Raw genomic sequence first — 25975 nt, 5'->3', positions numbered from 1 at the left:
CCCAGCGTCTGGTGGCCCCAGGGGACTGAGTTAGAGTCCTCTTTTTCAGCGGATGCGAAGAAGCGGGGGTGGGGCAGGATGCTGGAAGGATGATGCAGTTCTCACTAATGGAGGAGTGTGTTGGCATAACGATTGTACTTTTTTCTTCTCCATGCACGTCAGCATTTTTTTTCCTGCTTGATGAAGTGGCCATAGGACCAGGGCTGGAAAATGCAGGTGCTGGAAAGAGGGATGATACCTAACGAGAAATTATGTTTTTAAGTTTTGGGTCAGAATTCCTGAGGGCCTAATGGGGTAGATTGTGCTTTCACCCCATCTAGCAAAATTGAGGTTAACAGTGAATGCCAGTATATTGACTGGTGGTAAAAAAAAAAATAGGTCAGTAGTTCTTGCACCTGTGTGACTTTGCCCTAACTGAATGGAGGGAACTGAGGGGAGGCACTTGCCAGATTAGTATTGCTGTTTGCAGTCTAGACCAGCTCAGTGGTTGAACCTGATGTCCCTTCCAACGGTGGGAGGGTTTGGGTATAAATGGAGGGAAGGAGCAACTGTAGCTGAGGGTGAAGGAACAAATAAGTGGTTGTGGAATTGGGAGAATTCAATTTAATACTTCAGGAGGGGCTCACGTAGGAGACAGTGTTGCCCGTTAGCTCAGGTATACCAGTCGACTGAAAGGGTGGAACCCTGTGTTTGCCCAGACCCCTCCCACCTGAGAAGCTGACAACACTGAGTGGAAACCTGTGAACCCGAGTAGCCTTGTCTGGAAGACGTTTTTACTTACAGTGTTTTGCTGTTAGGGGTTCTGCGGCCAGACACTAAGAGGGTGGGCTGTGGAATAATAGAAAAAATTACATACTGGGCTCTGTCCCTGGTTTCTGGCTCAGAGCTCCTGAAACCCTTGTACTTTCCTAAGTGATAAGATCACTTACAGGAGCTTCTTTTGTTCCAATATGTAGTCTTTGAAATTTTTCTTTAATTGCTTCAAACCACAAAGTGGTAAACTAAAAATGAATCCTTTAAAAAAAAGGTACAGATAATAATTTCCACTTAAGGGCCCTCGCTTGTTACTATCTACCTTTATTTTCCATCTCCTCCTTGCATTTGTGTCCATATTTTCTCCACACTTAGAGAGAAGTGAGACTAGCTGTGGGGATGAGCATGCAGTGCGCTAGGAACCTGTTTTTTTCTGGTAAGTGCAGGTAGTACTCTTCTCCGTTGGCTTCTAGGCCTCCATAGGCAGGAATAAAGAGGAAACTTTTCTTGCTTTGGAGTGTAGACTTGTTGTTCCAAGTCTGCACTCCAGAGTAAAAACTGTGCTCGTTCCTGGAAAGATCCGTGCCCTTCTTTCCCCTTAGCCCTCAGAGCCTCAGCACCAGCAGGATCTGCCATGAGACCATCAGCACTGGTCTTGCTACGCCTGTTACTCTTCTTTACCAGTCTCCATGAGAATCTCAGGGCTTGCAGGTTCTCTCTCCTCTTCCAGAGACATGCCGGCTCAATTCTTGGCTTTATTTTTATCTTTATCAGCCATCATCTTCTGATATGCTACATGTTTAACTTTGTCTTCTTTTCAGTAGAATTATAAATATTTTCAGGCATGGGTTTTTGTTTGTTTATTCATTATTGTAGATCAGTGATTTTTCAACCAGTGTGCTACAAGAATTTTTAAAACTTGCAATACGTAACTGTTTAGTCAAGGGCACTGACCTCTTTTCCTTTAGATTGTCAAATTAAAAAGAAAAACAGTCAACATAACAATGACTGTCCAGTGTGAATGGCTAAAAAATATATTTTTCCTGTGCCGCAGAATTTTAGTAATTTATGCGTGCCGTGGGATGAAAAAGGTTGAAGGTCTCTGCTGTAGATGAACAGCGACCTGCAGTAGATACTCAGAAATACTTGTGGAGTGAATTTAGGAAATGAGTTGTAGAACGTGTGTGCCCGTGGCTTCTGTGGGAGATTAGGAGAAACTCTCAAAGAAATTAAACAGTTCTCTCATTTGCTTCTCTAAGATCTTATTAAATTATTTATCTTTAAGGTACTTCATTCTCCATAGTAAACATTGCGAATGAATTAGAGTTTTATCTTAGCTAATTAATTATTTGTATTTTAAGACTGTCTTTTTAAAAAGGAAAATTTTGAAATATAAGTACATTATATTACTAATTCTAACTCCCATCTCATACTGTCTGGGATGTTTTGTCTAATTGCACCAAAATTCACAAAAATTTTTGTGTGCACAAATAATCTTTAATTTATTCTAAGAATCTTTTTCTTTTTTAAAGATTTTATTTATTTATCTTTAGAGGGGAACGGAGGACAGAGGGAGAGAAACATCAGTGTATGGTTGCCTCTGGTGCGTCCCCTGCTGGGAACTGGCCTGCAACCCAGGCATGTGCCCTGACCAGGAATCGAACTGCAATGCTTTAAGTCCATGGCCCACATTCAATCCACTGAGCTACAGCAACCAGGGCTGAGTTTTTAATAAATCTACAGCTTCATTGGGTCCTGTGAATTTAGAAATACCAGCCACGCATTTCTCAAGTTGGGATCCGTCAGAGGCATTGTGGATGGCTTTCACAGACCCTGTGTTTTTAGGGGCTGGCAGAAACACCAGTTTTATTCTTTAAAATGTGCAGAACGACTGGTAATCCCTAAGGCACATTTGGGGGGAGGAAAGTGTACCACCATCATGTTTTCAGAATCTGATGTCTGTTCTTGGCTTGCACACTGTTCCGACGAACTGCTTACTACCAACAATCATGTCAAAGCACAGACAATGTGCTTTTCTTTCATTAAAGATTTCAGCATATTTCTTCTGTACCCTGGTCTGTTTGGGGATGTGGTAAACAGAAAATGTGAGCCCATGAAATTGAAATCCAGAGGCAATATTTAGTTTACTACTTCACTTCATTGTAGAGGAGCAGTTCAGGCAAGTAAGGTTTTACCTTTGGAAGTGGATGACAGCTGCATGTAAATAGGTAAACACTCCGAAAAGGTGACAGTCCCGGACCATCATCCTATTCCGGGTCTAGTATTAGACCTGTGTACTAAGCATTTTATTTATAGCCTTTTAATTTTCTGAGCAATCTAATGAGTTTGGTACTACTGTTCTCATTAACAGTAAAGGAGACTGAAGTTTAGATCAGTGAAGTAACTGGCCCAAGGTCCCAGAACCGGGCATGCAGAATCTCTATTTTAAATGTAACTATAGAATTTATATCCCCTTTCACAGTTGCTGTATTCCCCTTATGGAGCAATGTTTTCATTCATTAAGAACCCAGGGAAAGGTAACGGAAGAAAATAAAACATGCCTCTCATTCTTGAAGCGAAGACTCTCATCTTCCCACAATCTTCAACTTTTTGGATTCACAGAAGTGTTGTACAGTGTGTTACAAATAAGGAGCACAGATGAGGGATAGAAAGTTTAGTCTGGAGTAGCATTATGGTTCATGATAAAAAGTTTCCAGGAAGCATTCACTCCCGAAGGAGCCTGTCAGACTCTCAGAGCTCATCTGCTCCTGTCTCAGGCAGTTCTGACAGGCACTGGGGTTCCTGGCCTGTGACAGGAATGAGCAGGAATAAATTTAGAGACATTTCAAACAGCTCCCCTACAGACAGGAAGGCTGACTTTTGGTGTAAAGCTCTTAGTGGTAAAGAAAAAGCAAACTTAAAAGCAGACAATTTTAAGAGTTGTTTTGCAGTCTTGTCTTTTAAAAGTAAATTAGGCTAGATATACTCCAACAATACGAATTTCCATTTACAAAAGGAAGGGAAAATTATCTGTATAAATATGTGAAGCATTGTCCAAACTATTAGCTATAATATGTTCTTTTAGCTTTTGCAAAGGACTCCTTTAAAAAACTTGAGTTATTGTTGAAGCTCACAGCTTTGCCTGTCAGTGCTACAGATGACTCGAAAACATGCCCGTGTGACTGGAGAAGGAAACCCCGGTGTCTGATGCTCGGGACTTCGCGGGTAGCTCGCAGAACCGATTCTCCTCCTCTGCTTGATTGCAGAGGAGATTGCTCTGTGCATGCTATAAATTATTTACACCCTGATGGTACTAAACGACTACGTTAATGGCACCTCTGGCTCTACATGATCCCCAAGAATGTTAATAATTCATCATTTATTACAGATACATCCCTGTAGATTAGTATGAGTGGGAGCTAAGTTTATAACACTGAGATAAAGCCTTCTTTGAGACCTTTACTCTTGAAACATTGTATCCATAAATAGTAAGATGTTAGTGGTGTAAAAAATAAAGGAAAGATTATTGACTGTTACAAAGCGTTAGACTCTTTAGGTGATGTTGACCAAGCATTAGTTTACTTAAGTTTTTAACTGCATTTTAGGATTATGTCAAGGGGAGACTATTTGAAAGACAGTTCTCTGTTTTGGGACTCTGGCTTTAAAAAAACAGGCAAACTAGCATTACCCCATGCAAAATAAATGGAATTAATGATTGGCCACTGGGAAGGATAGTGAGAGACTTTAATTTTTAAGATTGCCCAGATTCTTAATCTAAGAGTCTTACACCTGATATTTGAAGTCTTCAGTCTTCTTCAGCCTTTTGGAAGTACGTTTTATTTTGAGAGAGAGGAGGAGGGAGGGAGAAAGAAAGGGAGATAAATTGGACGTGTGGAGGAACATTGGTCAGTTGCCTCTTGCACGAACCCTGACTAGGGATGGAACCTGCAATCCAGGCAGGTGCCCTGACCGTGAATCTAACTGGGACATTTTACTTTGCCTGATGACTCCCAACCAATTGAGCCACACCCATCAGGACTTGAGAATACTAAAAGAAAGTTAATTTATGCATTTCCAATGAGGAGACATATAGTGGAGTTGATGTTGAATTTATGTTTACACATTTAGAGTGATTCCCATTCCTGGTACTGTAAATGTATCTTTTGAAAAAGTCATAAAGGGCCCTGGCTGGCGTGCCTCAGTGGGCTCAGTGCTGGCCTGAGAACCAAAAGGTTGTCAGTTCGATTCCCAGTTCAGGGCACATGCCTGGGTTGTAGGCCAGGTCCCCATTTAGGGGGCACACTAGAGGCAACCAGTCAGTGTTTCTACCTCTTTCCCCCTCCCTTCCCCTCTCTCTAAAACTAAATAAATAAAATCTTTTAAAAAAAGTTATAAAGATTACTAATGTTGACAGTGTTTATAGTTGTTTGGCCTGTGGTTCAGTAATGCATGAATAGCTGAGGTTCATTTCAGATCAGTCCATATAACTCTAGTTAGATACTTCGTGTTTTGGTAAGTTAAACAACTATAGCAACTCTTACTGGCTGCTTCTATGATAGTGCTACTTTGGGAGTGTATTCCAGTACACCGTTAGTGGTTTTTAATTCATTCAGCATGGATTTGTTGCAGAAGAGTCCAGAGAGCCTTGTTATATGGGATTCTGAACTATGAGATCTATATTCTTAAGACAGCATTGCTTTGTAGAGAGTCCCCAAAGCATTTCAGGTATCCTTTGGGTGCCATTGAAACACCTTAGAGGTTCTTTAAAGATACTGTGAAAGTTCCTCCTTCCCCCAATAGAGACACTGAACTGTTTTTTTTTTTTTTTACTGATAATAAATTCAGTGGTTTATGCCATGTTGAGTTTGATTTGATGACTTTCTATTTCTGTAATAATGGTTTTCTTTAAAACTGGTTTATTTGGTCATCATTGACATTCATGAGAAAACTGCAAGGGATGGGTATGGTCAAGAGTTACCTGGCCAGGGAGGTTAGGTAGGATTTGGAAAGGTGTTAGAAGCACTGTTACTAAAATGAAAGCCCTCAATCTGTAAAAGAAAAAAAATTAAATTTCAGCAAGCATGAGATGTGGAATTAAGTCTTTGTATGCTAGTCTGGCGTAGAAATAGTATCAGTTGTCTGTTTGCCAGACAAGCCACCTTGGAGCAGAATATGCAGTATCTGATTAGAACAGCTGTATTTCTCCTTCAGCTGAAACACTACAGTAAATACCATATTTTCCCATGTGTGATGCACACCCATGGTTTTGTGCACATGTTACACGGGATTATTATGCCTATTATTATACCCATGGTATGCAATCATTATACCCCTGTAATGTGCATCCTTAGTTTTCCCTAAAAAATGTGGGCAAAATACAGTAAACACCTTAAGAGTTGTATGGAATTCTGGGTTTGTTGTTTAGTAGCAAGTGTGAATTGGTATAAAGTTTCTGAATATAAGATTTTATGTGGAGCAAAGTCATATATTTTGTATTTCCCATCACTTCTCCATTAATGAGTGTCCTTGAGCTGATACCTGATGCCATATATCTTGGAATAACGGTTTTATTCCAAGATATGTCAGAACTTGTGAAAAAGTAATGGCTTGCTTGATCCAGTCTTAGTTATACTGTTATAGTGTAAGTTAAGCTCTTAAATGAAAGTGGCTAGGTTTTACAGATAGACAGGAATCTAGCTGAGAGCACATGGGTCTGTGATAGAGACGTCGTTCAGACCTGCATGCGTCTGTGGGCTGCCCGTGGTGGCACAGCGAGATACAGTGATCCGGGATGTGTCTCTGGCGTGTCCCAATTACTAGCCATGTTGTGCTGTCTAATACATCTCTTGGGCTGGCAGCTTGTGTGGCTCAGTTCCACCTTCTGGCTTGTAAAGATGCCCAGAAGCATCAAGGTGAACTTTTTTTTTTAAGCCTATTTAAATATTTAGGCTAAAGGCTAATTTTAGAGCAATCTCTGCTATATTTAATAAACTTTTAATAGAAGTGAGATGGAATTTCTAGTTTATGGCTTCCTTACTTATTAGCTGTGTGACTTTGGGTTGACAGATTATTACTCTGCCCATTATAGTATCAGGAAAGCAGGATTGTAAGGGCATTTGCGTCATAGGTGGTTGTGTGGATTTAGGCAGTTCCTGTGTTTAAAATGTAGTGGAAGGTGTCCGGCATTGAAATGTCAGCTGCCGCTGCCACCACCACCACCACCATCATTGTTTGGAGTAAGATGATTTTCCTTTCCCTTAAGCTAGATTGCTTTTATTTTTTATTTATATATTTTAAAGGTTTTATTTATACATTTTTAGAGAGAGGAAGGGAGGGAGAGAGGGAAATATCAATGTGCGGTTGCCTCTCACGCGCCCCCTACTGGGGACCTGGCCTGTAGCCCAGGCATGTTCCCTGACTGGGAATTGAACCGGCCACCCTCTGGTTCTGCAGGCCAGCACTCAGTCTACTAGGCTTCAAAAAAGGCTGCTTTTTTCTTTTTTGAAGGAAGACCGTGTCCCTATCAAGCATATAGTCAACCCCAATTCTAATATACAAGCTCATTGTCTTAACTTGTGAAATCTCCCAAGTTTGTCTTCAGCTAAATGGTAGTTTAACATTATTATATAGCATACTGTATATTCTGTAAAGTATATGTTACTTTAAAAATGACATATTTAGCCCTGATTTGTGTGGCTCAAGTTGGTTAGGGTGTGATTCCACAAAGCTAAAGGTCACTGGTTCAATTCCTGGTCAGGGCACGTGCCTGGGTTGCAGGTTTGGTCCTCAGTCAGGACCCATATGAGAGGCATCCAGTCAATATTTCTCTCTCACGTCAGTGTTTTTCACCCTCTCTTTTCACTCCCTTCCCCTTTCTCTAAAAATAAATAAAATATATAAAAAATAAAAAAATACATATTTATATAACTTAAAGTATATATTTCAGAAGCATATAAAACATAGTACATTACAATAAAGCATAATACCACTAAAATGGATGAAGGTGCTGTGAAATGATCTGCAAGCTCCACTGGTGAGTGAAAGAAGCAAGGGCAGAGTAAGGTGTGACCAAGGTAGAAATTTGCTGGTACATGCGACCTGGCAGTCTACACAGAGGTGGGATGTTTTCATTTGTTGCTGCGGGGAAGGGGAACTAAATGGCTGGAGTCAAGGGTGGGAGACTTTTTACTATATGTCCTTTTCATTAATTATTGAATCTTGTGAATGTATTTTGTAGTTAATTAAGAATATATAAAAATGAAAAAGTAAAATAGCTATTTTGGAATCCAGGTAGATTTTTATTCATGTTTTATAAACATTATTTTTGTCTGTTCTACTCCAATTCGTATTTGATAGGGCTTTTAGATTCCTGTTTTAGTTTACTTTAAACAATTTTTTTTTAAGTTTCCTATTTTAGTTTATTTTTTTTAAAGACACTAAACTTTCCAACACTAAAACTAAGAATGCTAATTTGTCTTCCATTTAGGGATTTGAGTCATAATCGGTTGTCTAACTGGAACATCAGCTTGGAATCTCAGACATTACAAGAAGTGTAAGTTATTTTACTTAAATGTACATTAAATTCAAGGTGATTTAATGACCTATGAATTTGAGGATGTTTAAATTAAATTAAAAGACATTGTTTAAAACCTTAATCTGTCATCTTTGGCTTTATCGTCACAAATTCTGGGCATTGTGGTTTGGGTTGGTGATTGTAAGTAGCAAACCGTAGAAATAGCCTTTTGGGGGGCCAAAAGTAAGACTTTTTTCTCTGAAGAGTAAATATGTTTTGCTTGGTTTTTGCCAAAGTTTAAGCCAATGAAATTCTCTTGTGTAAACTTCCTTTAAAGTCTTAACTCATCTAAAATGGAAGCATTATGTCTATAGTAGATTTATATGAAATACAGTACTTTTGGTTTCATTTTGAATATGGTGGTTAATAATATTCAGTTTTCCACTTTACTGAAGTTTTTCCTTTAATACTGAGATGTAGTATTATTTATTCTTTGGAGGAAATTTTCTCTAATACAGGGTGGGGCAAAAGTAGGTTTACAGTTGTGAGGCTATGAAACCTGGACTTTATTTTATATTATTATTTATAGGTACTGTATTGTTTTCTATACAAACAACAGTAAATCTACTGTTGCCCCACCCTGTGGCAGTACTGTCAGTTACTGTACTGGGACACTCCCAGAGGGACAGCTGCTGAGCCTGTTGTGCCTTTACCCTGAACACCCTCAGAGTTATTTCTCTTCTTCGATTCTTGCTGACAAGGTAGCTCGTGCTCTCACTGTTCCTGCGTTCTGTTCCTCCCTGCCCCGGACTGCCTGCTTCTGCTCCGCTGTGGAGTGGGTGGGCGGTTGACAGGCGTGTCAGCTGAAGGAGTAGGCACTGCGGAGAGGTGTGAAAATGCTTCCGTGAGACGTGCATGAGCTGCTTTATTACGTGGACTTTGTAGCTTCTTTTGGTTCCTTGGAGGCCTTTTACTTAGGTTTTTCCCTGTATTTTGAATTGTCAAGGTTCACTGATTGAAAACCAGGTTAATGAAAAGTGATTATGTTAGATTTCCTGCTAAAACGTTTAAGACAATCTGTTTTAAAGAGCTGCTGGGATCACATGGTGACATGTGATGGGTCAGATGGTGCCATGTCATGTCATCTGTCAAATTTAACCATAGTTTCCATCTCTGGCTTGGTAAATTTCGTCTGTGCTCTCAAGCAGTCCTCCTTCACTTTGAGTAACTTTTAAACATATGTGTATTTTTCATATTTGTATATTTTTAAAATTTATGTAATTTACAATTTCATTATAAATATATAGAAGAGATATGGATGTATTAATTATTATTTCTTTAAGAAGGATGCGAAGTAGCTGTTATAAAATAACTATTCAAAGACCCTTAGTGGCATTTAAAAGTATTAAATGTGCACAGTGTTTCCTAACCTTTTAAATACTGAGATCCATCATAGACCTGTGCTATGAAAAAGCATTTCTTAGTAAAACCTCTAATTTCCCATTATGATACATTTAGTCTAACTCATTCCGAGTCATAGACTTTTTTTCAAATGTGGTCCCTGTCTTAAAGAATATGTATTAGCCAGTAAACCAGAACTCAGGAGGTAACATTTCTCTCACTAAACTTTGAAATCTTCTTTTCCTTCTGTGCCTAGGAAAATGAATTATAATGAGCTAACAGAAATCCCGTATTTTGGAGAAGCAACCTCTAACATTACTGTACTGTCATTGTAAGTAAATAAGATTTCGGATCTTTCACTGAAATTATAAAGAGTACGCAGTTTTTTAATTTGTTTTTTTAGGTACCCTTATTGTTGATCCCAATTATTTAACATTTAAAAAATATTTTTAAAAAGATTATATTTATTTATTTTTAGAGGGGAAGGGAGGGAGACCCATCCAACCATGTGTGGTTACCTTTCAAGCGCCCCTTGCTGGGGCCCTGGCCCAAAACACTTGCATGTGCCCTGACTGGGGATCAAACTGGCGATCCTTTGGTTCACAGGCCAGTGTGAGCCACACCAGCCAGGGCTAATTATTTAATGTTGTTATAGCCTGGGGTGGATCACTGGTAGTAGCCTCAATATCATCTTTGTTTCGTAGAGTCCATAATACGATTGCAGAAATAAATGGGGAGGTGTTCCAGTCGTACCCTGCTCTTGAGAGTTTAGATCTCAGCTCAAATATAATATCAGAAATCAAGACATCTTCATTTCCACGAATGCAGCTTAAATACCTGTAAGTTAAATAGTTTAAACTAGATTTACTTTCAAGTGCACGTTTATTGTTTATTGACACTTCTCTTTTCAGAAATATCTGTCGTTGTCATTTTGATACGCTTATGTGAAACAAACCTAGGGTCAGTTTTGGGGGGCTCGGGGATTGTCGTTTTTTTTCCTCCCCTTAAAGAAAGAGGGCATTATTATTAGAAAATATTGTTACATATCCAGGGTAGGTTTTTAGATTTAATTCTGGATTTTTTTTTACTAACAGTTTTGTAAAAAGTAGGTGGAGTGGTTTGTTAAATAGCGGTTCAGTCTTTGATGATAATTAGCGTGTGTTTAATGTTTTACAGTTTACAAGTATGTTCACATGTACTGTTTCAACCCAGTTGATGTAGGTTTCATCCATATTTTGCAGTTGAGGAAACAAAGCAGTTAAATGATTTGTAAAGTTGTGCACAGTTGCTAGTGGTAGAGCTGGAGCTCAGTCATGGCCTTGGGGCAGCTTTCCTGTAGTAGAGTTTTTGTTCCACTAATTTTTTGTTGTTATCTTGTTCTTTGTAGGAATTTGAGTAATAATAGGATAACCATCTTGGAGGCCGGTTGCTTTGATAATTTATCAAATTCCTTATTAGTGGTCAAGTTAAACCGTAATAGAATTAGCATGATTCCACCCAAGATCTTTAAGCTACCTCACCTCCAATTCTTGTGAGTAACTCAATAGACGGTTTTTTTTTTTATATCTGTTCCTTTTTAATTATTATTAGAGCAAATTAGAAAACTAGGTTTTCTGACTGTAAAACTACTTGTGTTAAAGGGAACTTAAAAGAAACAGAATTAAAGTTGTGGAAGGCCTAACGTTTCAAGGGCTGGACTCCTTAAAATCTTTGAAAATGCAACGGAATGGAATTAGCAGACTGAAAGATGGAGCTTTCTTTGGCTTGGATAACATGGAAGAATTGTGAGTACTATGAACTAGAAATAGGAGCTTGTTAGGACTGGGGGATGACTGGGACTTTTTAGTGCCAGACAACTGAAATAGTTGTAGATTATGAATATACCAAGGTACATTAGTTCTTTTTCCCTTCTCTGATGTGGAATAAGTGTACACAAAGCTCTATAAGTGTTGTTATCTAACCCGCATTTTTGTCATCATTCTTACAAACATTTCATCTAAATACTTTGTTCTCTTAATGTTTCATCTTTTGTTGATGAAAATTATCAGAATTTATCCAGAACAAGTAAGTATACCTCTTCGTGTCTTGACTTTATACCTGATTATTTTATTTTATTTTTTTGTCTTTTTTTATTGTTGTTCAATTACAATTGTCCCCATTTCCCCCCATTACTGGCCACTGCCTTACCCAACACCCACCTCTCACATTCAGCCCTCCCCGCTGTTGTCTTTGTCCATGGTCCTTTGTAGATGTTCCCTGACTTGACCCTTCCCCTTCTTTCTCCTGTTAGCCCCCTCCCCAGACCCCTTAGATCTGTTTTAGACAGTTTTACTACTAACACTAAACCTTAGGTAAGATACGAATATTTATTGAATAGAACTTACTGGCTCACTTGGATTCAACAAAGCCATATGTTTCTCTGAGTCAGACTTAATGGAGATTTTTGGAATCTTCTCATTGCACTGCTTCTTTTTTAAAAGATTTTATGTAGTATTATTTAATTTTCTAGAAAGGGGAAGTGAGGGAGGAAGAGGAAGAGAAACATCAGTGTGTGAGAGAAACATTGATCGGCTGCCACTTGCATGCCCCCAACTGGGGACCCACAACCCAGGCCTGTGCCCTGACCAGAAATCGAGCCGGGGACCTTTCCGGTTTGCCTGATCCACTGGGCCACACCAGTCAGGGCTCATGGCACTGCTACTTGTGGAACATATTTTCTTCTTCTCTTCTCTAATTCCGCAGAGAACTGGAGCATAATAACCTCACAGAGGTGAACAAGGGGTGGCTGTATGGCTTGCGAATGTTGCAGCAGCTCTACGTGAGCCAGAACGCTGTGGAAAGGATCAGCCCCGACGCATGGGAGTTCTGCCAGAGGCTGTCGGAACTGTGAGTGTCGGGGCGGCTCAGTGGAGGTTCCGAGACGGGAGCAGGTCAGAGTAAATCATCCTGTGGCCAGTAACAGAGTCTAACCCCCCTCTCTATTAGAAACTTGTTGAAAGCTCCAAATTTATCCTGCAAATAGAATAAGGATGTGAAAGTTGGATTTTTTACCTTTCTTGTTTCCTGTCTTCAGTGATTTGTCCTATAACCAGTTGACTCGCCTGGATGAATCTGCCTTCGTGGGTCTGAGCTTACTGGAGAGACTGAATTTGGGGGACAACAGAGTCACTCACATTGCCGATGGTGTGTTTCGGTTTCTTTCCAATCTTCAGATATTGTAAGTACACCTGTATTTTTCTTTTTGCTATTTTTTTTAAAAAGCAGTAAGGCAAATAAAACACTAAATAATTTGCACATTTTTACATGTTAATATTTTGTGGTTCTTTTTGTCCCGTGCCTCGTGCAAGACAATCTTACTTGTCTCAGTCCCCATATCTAAATCTTATTTATCTCTAGCCAGTTCTGTTTGTACTTTAATTCTGAATTAATCAACTAAATAACAGAGCATCTTGTGTGCCAGTTACTGTGGAGTAAAATGCAGTTGCTAGTGTCAAGAACGCACATTTTTTCGTTCCTCTAACCTTAAGCCACCAGTAGTATGCCAGAACTACCATTTCTTATTTGAAAGGTCGTAGAAGGTGTAGCTGTGTCAGGAGAGCTGCTCACTGTTACTGATTTGCTGCATGACTTTGGACAGAAGACATTAACATTTAATAACGATCTGGTATGTGCCAGGTGCTTTTAGAATACTAGGATGTTATTGCTCTTCCCTATCAGGAGGCTGAGGTTCAGAGAGATTAAAATGATCTATTTAAAATCACATAGCTTATAAAAGTTTGGACCAGGATTATAACCAGGTCTCCGATATTAAAAGCTCATCTGCTTTTATCATGCTTCCAGATGAATAAAATCGCTCAACCTTTCCTGGGTATCCTTTTATTTGTCTCTCTGCCCAAAGAAGATAGACATAGGATGACGTGGCTGCTAAAGGCAGTTTCAGCTCTAAGATTTGGTGGTTCTGTAGATTGAATATTACCATGATCATGGTATATAATTGAATGGAGAGGTAGTTTAATGAAATGCAGAAATCTCAAACATAGAACACTACAAGAGAAAATGGTAATTAGTAGAATTTGTAGAGTCTCAAGATTCCTGAATTAGCGGACTTTCTGCTCCTGAGGTTCAGAGTTGATAGATAAATGGTCTCAGAAAAGGGCAGGTTCCCAGACTTTTGGGCCTGACCAGCGAGAGAGAAAGCACGATCATTTTCTAAAGGTGGTGTGTGTATGTGCGTGAGTGTGTATTTCATTTTTTTTTTTTTTTACTTAGTGGGGTAGTCTGCCTTCAGATTTGACCTTGAAAAATTAAAAGTGATCACCCTCTATCCTCCCCCTTTTCTACATTATCAGAGGTGAGCCTAGATTCGTTATCAGATTTGGGTTGCCTTTTGGCCATCAAAAGATGGCAAACAGGTTCTTTCAGTATACCACTGATTATTATTTGTAATATTAAAGTTCAGTAAAGTAACTACAGAATAAAGGATTGTCTAATGCTACAGAGATAGGTTGTGAAGACAGCATTAAGATCAGATCCAAGAAATGCTGGCTTGCCAGAGGATACACTTCCTACCATTTCGGTGGGGGAGGTTGATCTGTGCTGGGAGGAAGGGGAGAGTCCTGAAGAGCTGAGCCGTGTTCCTCCTTAGCAAAACAGGGCCTTGTTAGCTCGTACCGCCAGAAACCGTGAGTGGGAAGAGTGATCTCCTGCCCCCTTAGTGTTACTCAAACAAGTGGGCCTGTGTGTCTTACAAAGCAGAAAGCACTGTGCTTTATTATGAGACGACTTAAGGCAGCAGAAGTGATTATCTTGAACTGGCATTTCTTCCATCAGAACGTGGTGCGGTGCAATTGCATTTCCTCTGAGAACTGAGCAGTGGATTTTAACAGACCCCTACTTCTCCTTTTGAAGAAAGCAGTGGTCCCTCCAGCACGGGGGCATGTCGTTCTCGTTTCCCAGGGGCCATGTTTAGTCGCTGTGGAGCTGCGAGACTGTGTTGACCTTGCTTCTTGTCAGCCCTTTTAGGTTAAGGGCCCAAGGAAAGGCTTGGCTTGCCCAGAAATCCCATTAGTCTGAATCAGATTTGTAAGCTGTATTTCCTGCATCTTGAAGTCCTCTTGCTGTTTGTGGCATCCTGACTATTAAGTGTTAATCTGCTAACATGTTTACGGCTATTAGGTAGGGCGATTGCTAGCTACTCTTAGGAGATTGCTTAATTTATTTATTAAGGCCAGTTTAAAATTCAGCTTAGAGGATCAGTTTTTACATGTTTATTGCAGGTACTCTTTTTTTTTTTTTTTTTTAACAAAAGGGTTGTCTTTATTATAACTTTAGCTCATAAAATAAGGATCACAATTAGCCCGGCCATGCCAGAGTGGGGCTTGATGGCGTAATGGTCATATTGACTAACATAACCTTTCTTTCCCTGACATTTTTGTAGAAACTTAAGAAACAATGAAATTTCATGGGCTGTAGAAGATGCTAGTGAAGCCTTTGCTGGACTCACAAGCCTCACTAAATTGTATGTATTTAAAATATTTTTAAGAACCACTTGTAAAACCCTGGCTGGTGTAGCTCAGTGGATTGAGCGTGTCTGCGAAACAGACAATTGCAGTTGGATTCCCAGTCAGGGCACATGCCTGGGTTGCAGGCTGGTTCCCTGCAGGCCAGTTCCCAGCAGGGGACGCACAAAAAGGCAACCATACATTGATGTTTCTCTCCCTCTCTCCTTCCCTTCCCCTCTAAGGATAAATAAATAAATACAATCTTAAAAAAAAAAAAAGAACCACTTGTAAATGTGATTGGATTATGTCTATTTGCTATGGCCGGAAAGTCTAAGCCTTTTGACTCATTCACTGAAAGGAGCTCTGTTGATTAAGTTTTTTGTTTTTGTGTGTTTTTTTCAATTTTGTTTTTTGTGGCGGGACACTTTCTATTGAAAGAGCATTCCCATGGGCACTTAAAAGGAAGTTGTTTATGGAGCTTAGATTTCTACTTAAGTAAAATAAAAAAAGGCACTGAGAAGCCAGAGCTGGACGAGTGATCGTGGAGATGTGGGTAATCTGTCTGACACGAGAGGGTTCTCTCAAGTAAGACTTTGGATTTTCTTCCACGAGGATTTCTGTAGGCCTGCACACTCGTCGGAATTTCTTCGCTAATGATTTTTTGCTAAAAAGAGAGAAACTGGGAATAGAATTCAATTTCTTCTGTGAAAACTGCCAGTGTCTTGGCGGTCAGGTGGTTACTCATGGGTACCTCATTGAGCTCTAACATCTTAATACAAGTCTTCATTCTATGCTTTGCATTGGTTAATCACAAATGTTTGGGACACACAATAAGCTTATTTTCACCTTTATAGGTAAATGTTTGACTTACTGAATTTAATTTTGCTTAGTGGACAGCTTTATTGGTCTGTTTGTATTTCAGAATCTTACAAGGAAATCAGATTAAATCAATTACAAAGAAAGCATTCATTGGTCTTGAATCCCTCGAGCATCTGTACGTATTTTGCATATACTTTTCTCAGTATATACATAATCTTTCCTATTAGCATAACTTTTCATGACCATTTAAAGTGTTTATAGAATTTAATTGTAGAAATGGTGACTGCTAATGTTTGGTTTCTCTTCATTGCAGAGATTTGAACAACAATGCTATAATGTCTATCCAGGAAAATGCTTTTTCTCAGACTCACCTGAAAGAACTGTACGTATCAAGTATTTTTTGTCACCAGTTAGATCATTATCTATGCTTGTGCTTAATGTGTGATGAATATGACCTGGATGTTTTTAAAAGCACACAATTGAGGCAGGAAAGAGAGTGTTAATATGCACTTATTTTAGTGGCTGAATATAATTTAAAAAGTAACCCAACATTGAAAAGCACAGTGTGATACCACAGCCTCCTGTTTGCCTGTGATTGTAGTGAGCACCACTCCCTGTGTTTTATGTAACCGTCGTGTGTGCCCCCCGCCCCAGCTGCTTCCTTGTTGGACTATTGGGGTCATGTGTTTCCAGTCCTTACCTCTTGGGGCGTGTTACGACTAGGTATTGTGTAATTCTTTTGGGGATGATTTAGCAATTTCGTTACAGTGCTCAGAAAGGCTGTCACTAATCTGTTCAAGCCAGCCAGGGAATATAACAATTCATCTTGCCTTACCTGAAAGCTACTTAAAGGAAGGTCTGTGAACCAGAACCAGTTCATGATAAGGTAGGGATGGAAACTCAGAGTGAGTGTGTGAAACTTGAAGAAGAGTTTGACATTACGGTGACACTTTTGTTGAATTTGAGAAAAGTACTGATCTACAGCAGATGGGAAACTTCAGGAATTGGTTCTTTCCCACGTAGTTTGAGATGCACCGGAAGTGTGCAAGTTCAGAATGCCTGGGTTTGAATTCTTGCTCCATTCTCTACAGCTCTGCCGCATCGGGCAGATTGATTAGCCCAAGACTGCTCCCCTAGTTAAAATGATACTAGCATCTTCCTTGGGGCTTGTGAGGAGAAAATGAGATGAATTTGTTTATTCAAGATATTTATTGTCACCTTTTATGTAAGGTATTGTATTGTTCGCAGCAGCGAACAGGACGGTCTCTGTCTCATAGCTCATCTGAACGGGTTCTAGTGAGGAGGACAGGTGATGTAGACACACGACATCTCACTGGGCAGTAAATGTTGCAATGAGAAACAAAGCTGGGGCGGAGGTGTGGAGAGTGACAGGGATTGTAATTTTAGAGGAAACAGTGAGGCAGGGCTTCCCGACGATAACGGCTTTTGAACCAGGACCTCAGCGAATGAGATGGCAAACCACTGGATACTGGGTGAAGGGCATTCCAGGCCCAGGGAAGAGCAAGTGGAAAGGCCCTGAGATAGGGGCCTGCTTCCCGTGCTTGGACTGCTGTGGCTGGAAGACAAGAGCAGGGGAGCAGTGGGAGCCGCGAGGTCAGGGAGTTAGCAAGAGCCAGGCCCTGGAGGGCCTTGCCGGTCATAGGGAGTTAGCTCCCCACCCTCTGTGTGAGGAAACCCAGCAGAGTGTTGACATGTTCAGCACAGAGCCTGGCACATAGCAAAGGCGAATAAATAATGTTAGTAACAAAAGTAAAGTGTCTGGTAATTATCATGTTGTTATTTCTACAGAATTTTTAAGTGGGTTTGTTTTTTGAGATATTTAGAATTTTCTCCTAGGCTTAGGTTAACTTACAAGGATTATTATTGCATGTCAGTATGACAAAACCTTTTTGTTTTGCCTGTGAAAACATGAGGGCCAGCAAGGAAGTTTAACTCTTGTTATGGGCTCAGTTCAAAATGTAATTTAGATAGTAGATGAAAGCACATATTACTGTTTCATTTTTCAGAGAGTCATTTAGTAATTTGGGAGTTGGTTTGAGCAAACTGCTAATGCAGGGACTCTAATGCAGCTTTTTTTACTGAGAAGTTTGGTTGCTTTTAGTTACTTTACTTTTTAAAATGTTTTATTTATTTAGAGAGAGGGGAAAGGAAGGAGACAGAGAGGGAGAGAAACAGCAATGTGTGATTGCCTCTCACGCTCCCTACTGGGGACCTGACCTGACCTGCAACCCAGGCATGTGCCCTGACTGGGAATTGAACCAGCAGTCCTTTGGTTTGCAGACCAGCATTTAGTCCACTGAGCCACACCAGCAAGGGCTGCTTTTAGTTACTTTAAATCTTAAGTCATATTTATAATACTTTTTACATCAACACTTAGTAAAATCTCTATACTTTTTGGTATTGTTCACAATGCTTTGTGTAAATATTGGGGGAAGTTGGGGAGTTGCGTATAAAGTAAAAAATGTTTTGCATTACAATTATATAATCATGGTGGAAAAATTAGGAGGTGCAGTTAAACCAAGAGGGAGAGAAATCCCTCTTCCCAAATCCCTACTACTCAGAGACAGTGAGTGTTGATGTTTGGGCATCTGCCCTCCTGCTTGAGAGACTGCAGGGTGCTCTGCTAGGCACTTGCGGGCGGGGCTGCAGAGCATGCGAAGGGCAGAGAGATGCAGGGCGTTAGAAGTGAAGGGTGAATTCAGCCGTATCTGTGGTCAGGCACTGTGCTGACTACTTTACTTGGACTTTTTTTGAGGTAGGCATTTTCAGTCCCATTTTCCAGAAATAAAAGCAGATTTTGGAGAAATCACACAAAAGAAAAAAACAATTCAAGTTCTTAGTTTACAAAGCACCTGCGTGGCCTGGTCCTTTCTGCCCAGCCCTCTGGCCTCGTTCCTGTCACTGTCGCTCGGGTTCCTCAGTCTATGATACTCTTAACCGCAGGTCTTCCCGGGATTCACTGTCAGGTTTTTGTCCAAATGTGTCTTCAAAGAATCTTTCCCTGACCATCTGACCTAAACTGGTAGCTGTTTGCTCAGTGCCATTGTCCAGCTGTGTGTACGTGTGGGTTTTGATAGCACTTACTTTCCGACATATTTGCGTGTTTTTGTTTATTGCTTGGTTCTAAATACATAAGCTCCATGAAGGCTGTATTCCCACAGTCTGTAGCACTTTCTGGCACATAGTAGGTACAAGTATTTCTCTGTGTATGAAGGGATGAATATAACATAATAATTCTTCAATGCATAAGGTAACTTTTGGCCTGCTTAATGAAAATTACCTGTGATAAAAATGGCTTTTGATACACCCTTAAAGACTGTTTGAAGTCAGTGTTTGGAATCATATCTTGGGTACTTTATACCACATTTGAAAACTAGATGAGGGGCCATTGAAAGAAAACACCAATTTTTTAAATGTACAGGGTGGGGCAAAAGTAGGCTTATAGTTGTAATACAAATAAATAATACATAATTAAGAAATAGCAATACACAAATAAACTGGTTTACATACTCACAACTGTAAACCTTTTAATCCACCCTGTGTTTTATAGGCTTATTACAGACCACAAATAATTTTTCAGTGGTTCTTTAAGTTTGTAGTGCACATTGCCACAGGCTGAAGTGTTTTCCATCTTCATGAAGCAGTTTGAGAAATTATGCTTATATGTATGTGTGTGTGTGTGTGTGTGTGTATAACTTTTTCCTGAACTTTTCTGGGAAAAATTTTAAACCTCAACAATCTCAACGATTTAAAGGAAGGTATAAAGGACATTCGTATACCCTTTACTTAGATTCACCAATTGTTAACGTTTTGTTAAATTTGTTATCTATTTCTCTTACTCTTTCCCTCCCTCTCTCTCTCTCCATCTCTCTCCCTGACACCTCACACACAGACACATATATGTACACACACACTATTATTTTGTTTAACCGTTTGAAAGTAAGTTGGAAACATGACAGTTTACTTTGAAACATCTCAGCCTGTATTTCCTAAGAATGAGGCTATTTTCCTACATAACCACAGCCCTACTGTCACCCCGGTGAGATTAACATAGGAAAAATACTACCCAATATGCATTTCATAGTTCACTTCTCCAGTGTCAGAAAGTGTTCTTTGTAGCTTTCTTTGTGAAAGCTACATGCCAAGGATCATGCATTTCATTTCGTTGTAACTGTTCTTTAGTTTCCTTACTCTGAAATGGGTCCCTTGCCTTGTCCCTCCCTCTCTTCTGTGTTAATATCTTTCATGACACTAACGATATTTGAGGAGTTCAAGCTCACAGGGTGAATTTGTTTTCTCACAGTAGATTCAAGTTATACATTATTTTGGCAAGAAAAATACTTAGATGTGTAGTGACCTTTTAATGCTTGAAGGAACTTGGAATATAAAATACAAAGTACTTCTTTTCCTTTTTGTATCTGCAGGATTCTGAACACAAATAGTTTGCTTTGTGACTGCCACCTGAAGTGGCTGCTTCAGTGGCTGGTGGACAATAACTTCCAGCATTCCGTGAATGCGAGTTGTGCCCACCCCGAGTGGCTGGCAGGGCAGAGCCTCCTGAGTGTGGACCTGAGAGATTTTGTCTGTGGTTTGTATTAATTTTGTAAATTTTACATGTGACACACCTCTGTCTTCATAACAGAATTTTTTTAAAGGAGGTAATAGGATTAGAACTTGTCTTGAAATTTTAGTAAAGGGTTTTGTTTTTTTTTTTGCCCCAGGAACTGCTAATGCTTAAGAAGTACATTCTAAGCATAAGTGAAAGTAAGGGGTAGTGAGAAAAGTGCTAACCCCTGAAGTCTGGAGCCCTGAGTTCCGGGCAGGCTGTGCCACCGACTTGCAGGTCTTCGAGGAAGCCCCGTGGCCCTTCTGGGCCCAGTTTTCTTTGAATGAGGGAATGGAGGCGAGCTCTGTTGTCTCTTTTAGTCTTAACGTGCCATTTGTGAACAGAGCACACGATTGTACATTATTTGTTTTAAAATTGAACTTGCAGAAGCAAAAGCAAACAACTGACTTTGCCCCCGCCCCATTATTTTTTTCCCTAGATGATTTTCTCAAACCACAGATAAGAACACACCCTGGAAACACAGTTGCTCTCCGAGGCGTGAATGTGACCCTGACGTGCACTGCGGCGAGCAGCAGCGATTCACCCATGTCTGCCGTGTGGCGCAAAGACAGTGAAATCCTGTGTGATCCCGATGTTGAGAATTTCGTTCGTTACCAGCAGCAAGCTGGAGAGGCTCTGGAATATACCAGTGTCTTACATCTGTCCAATGTGAATTTCACCGATGAGGGAAAATACCAGTGCATTGTTACTAATCACTTTGGTTCTAATTATTCTCAAAAAGCCAGACTGACTGTGAATGGTAAGGAATTATGCTCCCTAATCAGTTTTCGTAGTTAGAAAGCTTCTTCACATTCAACTTTGAACCACTCGACTCAAGAAAATTAGGCTAAACCTGACATTTGAGGGGCGGATCTTACCATTTTTGTCTCTGGGGTTGTGATTATGTGAAGACCGCACTGTCAGTTTGTCTACTTACTGTCCCTAACTGGTCACTGGTTGAGGGGTAAATATGAATTCCATGGCCCTAGGAGACAGGCTCTCACTGTTAGGTATGCTTTTGGAAAAATTCTTTCGAAACTGTGTTTTTTCCCAGAACCATAATTCTGTTCTGACAACCGTAAAATGCACTCTCACTGCTCACAAGGCCTTCCAGTAACCAGGAGTGTCTGGGACATGTCTGGGTCCGCGGTCATCATCTTTGTCTGAACGTGGTCACACCAAACTGTTTCTGAAATTAATGCTCTTCTTCGCTGTGGCTATAAAAAAAAGTCCAATGTATTAGATTGAATAACTACAACATTTTAGGCTTTGTGCACCCAGAAGATGTACTTGTGTCTTGCTTCTGTGTTGATCTATGGGATTTTTGAAGGCACACTTTTTTGGTGCCATACAGTTGCCGTGGCAGCTTTGTGTACATGGTAGTTTGAGAAGCACCGCTCGGTCTCTCAGGTAAGGGAGTCTCAGTAAATGCCAGCTTCCAAAATACGGAGTTCAGAAAGGTGGTGGCCGTCTGTGTCCCCTGTGCCATGGGGGGATCGGGAAGGTGTGTCATGCATGCCAGCAGAGCTAGTCGTCACTGTGCTCCACACACTGTGAGAGGGAAAGGGCCTCCGAAGTTGTGTTTCACGGTCAGTGTGGAAATGCAGCATTGTAGCAGTTGCCATTTGGCCTCTGTGTTTTCTGCGTGTTTTTCCCCCACCCATTTTCCCCGCGATCTTTCTTGGAACAGAGATGCCATCTTTTCTGAAAACTCCGATGGATCTAACTATTCGCACCGGTGCCATGGCCAGACTGGAATGTGCCGCAGAAGGGCACCCTGCGCCTCAGATTTCCTGGCAGAAAGACGGGGGCACTGACTTTCCTGCGGCCCGGGAACGACGGATGCATGTCATGCCCGAGGACGATGTCTTCTTCATTGCCAACGTGAAAATGGAAGACATGGGGGTCTACAGCTGCATGGCCCAGAATATAGCCGGAGGCCTCTCAGCCAATGCCTCACTCACAGTGTTAGGTATGTGCGCTGCTCCACCGGTCCCTGCTTTTGTAGGAGCCTGTTTTTTAGGGACCTAATCTTCACCTCAGTGACAGGAAAAGGCTGAGTCCGAGATTTCCGCTGTGATCCTTACCTCTTCATCACCTCGTTTGCCGGTTTATGCAGGGTTATGTGAGCCTAGGAGGTTAGTGGATCTGATAGGTGAGACCTGGGGGCTGCCCAGGGCGGATTCGGAGATCTCGATCCCTGAATGGAATACTCAGGTCCCTCTCTCCTGCCATGTCTCCCTTGGTTGTTTTATGCTGCCGCGTCACACAGAGCTTCAAACAGTGTAACTGTTTCCCCCCGTCCATGAAATGTATTTAATGCAGGCAAGATGACCTGTCTTCTAGTTAGATTTCCGGTTTTCCTTCCAGTACACTCCTCTTAAATTTATGCTCTGGTAAAATGTCTTCCCTAAAGATTTCTCCTGACAAGCCTGTGTTTTTCTTGGGAGAATGTTTTTCTTCACAGAACTTAAATCTGCTTCTAATTCTCTGTTTCCCTACATATGAAGGTTTTTAAACATTTGCTGGTTTGTGTTATTTACATGTATCAAAAACCAGGTATATTGTATTAAAAAACTTTACACACAGAATTAGAATAAAGGAGGGAAAGTCACTCAGACACTTGTTAAAGATCTTGTCACTCTGGACTTCTTTGAGACTCATTTTTATGGAGTTTTGTTCATCTGTTTTTTCCACTTACTGTTATCACAGGGTTACCCTGTCACCCGTCTTCATAAAATGTCACGTGGTTGTGTACTGTGATTTACTTAATCAGTTTCCTGCTAGGTTTTCTCCTTTATTTTTAAAAATTACAACTCATTTTATAATAGACATCTCTGTAGAGATCTCTGAGTTTTCTAGCTTAGATAACACGCCCCAGGTGGACTTACTGAAATAAAATTTAGGGTTTTTTTGAGGCTTTTGCTTTCTTGAAATTGTAACTTCTAGTCCTCTTGCGACTATATGAAAGTACCTATTTCATTTTCACCTCCTCGGTCTAATTCAGTAGGACTTCAGAAATGCAGTTGCTGAATATGATTTTTATACATCTTTCTGTCAGAGACGCCCTCATTCATCAGACCCCTGGAGGACAAGACGGTCGCCCGGGGCGAGACCGCGGTGTTGCAGTGCATCGCCGGAGGGAGTCCCCACCCTCGCCTCAACTGGACCAAAGACGACGGGCCGCTGCTGGTGACCGAGCGGCACTTCTTCGCTGCCGCCAACCAGCTCCTCATCATCGTGGACGCTGGGCTGGAGGATGCCGGGAAATACACCTGCATTATGTCTAACACTCTTGGGACAGAACGCGGTCACATTTACCTGAATGTCATGTCATCCCCGAACTGCGACTCTTCCCAGAGTGGCATTGGGCATGAAGATGATGGCTGGACCACAGTGGGCATTGTCATCATCGTGGTGGTCTGCTGCGTTGTGGGCACCTCTTTGATCTGGGTCATTGTGATTTACCACATGAGAAGGAAAAGTGAAGACTACAGTATCACAAACACGGGTGAGTGGGCCCCGCTGACACCTGCAGCCTGTACTTGAGCCAGAAATGTAGTATAGGATTTACTGTAAAATATAAAAACTAAGGAGCTTTGATAACTGTGTGGTAGAAGGAAGAGTTGTTCTGTTAGAATGTCCTATTTCCTTGATGTAATAGAACCTGCGATGAATAATTTTAAGAATTTGTGGACACTCCCTCTTCTTTTCTTAATACCTGTGCTCATTTCCATCGTAATTTCCCTGTGGGGAGATGGAACCCTTACGCCTGGCATCAGTCTTCACACCCCTGCCCTGAAGCCCCGAGAGAGGACGCTCAGCCGCAGACCGTGCACGTGTGCCTGCAGACGAGATTTCAGACTTAGGTTTTGTTTCTTCTGGTAATACCTTCACAGTGGAGCTTTGGAAAGCATTCCAGTGAGGAGTAGGTGTAGGGGAGAATCCTAAGAGCTGTTGAGTTCCCAGGAATACAGAACATTCCCTGGCCAGTAGTGTCACAGTGGAACCCATTTGCAAGGTGGTCTTCTGAGTGTTGGCGTAAATTACCTCACTTTATTTGAGAGCGACAAACCCATTTCTCTTTTACAGAGGAGCTTAATCTGCCTGCAGACATTCCCAGCTACTTGTCTTCCCAAGGAACTCTGTCGGAGCCACAGGAAGGCTACAGCAGCTCGGAGGCAGGCAGTCACCAGCAGCTGATGCCTCCGGCCAGTGGGCACTTGCACAGAGGCCCTGACGGTAATGACTCTCCGTTGCTTGTGCTTACAATTTTAGTCCTGCCCTGCTGAGTTTATTTTTTAGTGATTGTTTCCCTCTTCAACCTGAAATAGTGTTTTAAAGGGACACTCAAATCATTGAGGCCATGCAAAGTAGGATGAAAATTAGCAGAGAAGTCACCAGAAGTGTGTGCTACAGGGATTGGGAGGAGTCGGCGCAGCCTCCCAAACTAGTGTCGTGGTGGGAAGGAGAAGCGCCAGGAGCTGTTTTCAGGTGTCTCTGCTCTGATTCAGGGGGAGCATCCTTCAGACACGCCTGGGGGAGGTTCATTTCTCCTGCCGACAGGTGTGCAGTCACCAAAATACAAAGGGGGAGGGTGTTTCTCAGCACGTATCAGAGAGAGGGGGAGAGAGAGAGAGAATGTGCCCTAATTAAACGCACCCGACTTCTCCACGCAGCTTTTCTCCCCACTCCCCCTCCCCACAGGGAGTGACAGAACGCAGGGAGGGGAGTGGGAGCAAGGCATTGACCGGGGTGTGATTCTCAGTTCCTCTCCCTGCTCTGTGGCTATGAACAAGCCAAGATCAGAGCTTTAATTTCCTCATTTTTAAAGCAAAGAAACAATATTTATAAAGCACTTCTCTCCAAAGATTCTAGCATATTCTTTCAACAAGTCTGTGTAGTACTTCAAGTACTAGACAAAGTAAAGGTCTGTTTTGTTTCTAGAGGGTTTTTTTGCTGGGTTTTGACAGAACTTTATGTAATTGATAAGTTGAATTTTATTTTGGCTTTCCATGGAAAAGGGAGCATGTCTAGCTTCTAAAAGAATACTTAAAGCCTTTACTCTCTGAAATTTGTAGGAAATAACTTTGCCTTCTGGGTTAAACTAATGACATTTGGATGTCTTCTAGTTCTAACATTTGGTTGCTTGATCGTGAATTAGTAACTCACTCTTTCTCACTCTCTTTCCTCTCTTTTGTCATTCAGTTTTCAGAAGCACAGAACAGTCCGAGGAGCTCACTATTAAACTTCTGCTTCTGCCAAACACATATTTGTCAGGCAGGATTCTTGGCTTCTTGGGGGCTACTTTCTATAACTACTGTTGTTTAACCTCTTGACTCCTGAAAGTAACCCAGGCTT

At 41.1% G+C, this 25975-nt stretch overlaps 1 protein-coding gene across 2 annotated transcripts in view; it reads left to right on the top strand.

The window, feature by feature from the left end:
- The window catches only part of LRIG2 (leucine rich repeats and immunoglobulin like domains 2), a 46554-nt gene that overhangs the window by 13327 nt on the left and 7252 nt on the right, over positions 1–25975 (top strand). For both annotated transcript variants that reach the window (XM_053655901.1, XM_053655902.1), the window contains 15 exons: positions 8240–8305; positions 9924–9998; positions 10372–10506; positions 11055–11198; positions 11308–11451; positions 12410–12553; positions 12741–12884; positions 15105–15185; positions 16091–16162; positions 16301–16369; positions 20433–20596; positions 21054–21374; positions 22305–22586; positions 23676–24125; positions 24707–24856. In XM_053655901.1, coding sequence (XP_053511876.1) covers positions 8240–8305; positions 9924–9998; positions 10372–10506; positions 11055–11198; positions 11308–11451; positions 12410–12553; positions 12741–12884; positions 15105–15185; positions 16091–16162; positions 16301–16369; positions 20433–20596; positions 21054–21374; positions 22305–22586; positions 23676–24125; positions 24707–24856 — 2441 coding nt within the window. The remainder of the gene's footprint in view (positions 1–8239; positions 8306–9923; positions 9999–10371; positions 10507–11054; positions 11199–11307; positions 11452–12409; positions 12554–12740; positions 12885–15104; positions 15186–16090; positions 16163–16300; positions 16370–20432; positions 20597–21053; positions 21375–22304; positions 22587–23675; positions 24126–24706; positions 24857–25975) is intronic.

This window comes from Artibeus jamaicensis, unplaced genomic scaffold (assembly GCF_021234435.1).
Source record: "Artibeus jamaicensis isolate MK-2021 breed Jamaican fruit bat unplaced genomic scaffold, CSHL_Jam_final scaffold_1689, whole genome shotgun sequence".
NCBI lineage: Eukaryota > Metazoa > Chordata > Mammalia > Chiroptera > Phyllostomidae > Artibeus > Artibeus jamaicensis.
Note: the sequence above shows the minus strand (reverse complement) of the source record. Positions and strands in the feature narration are given on the sequence as shown.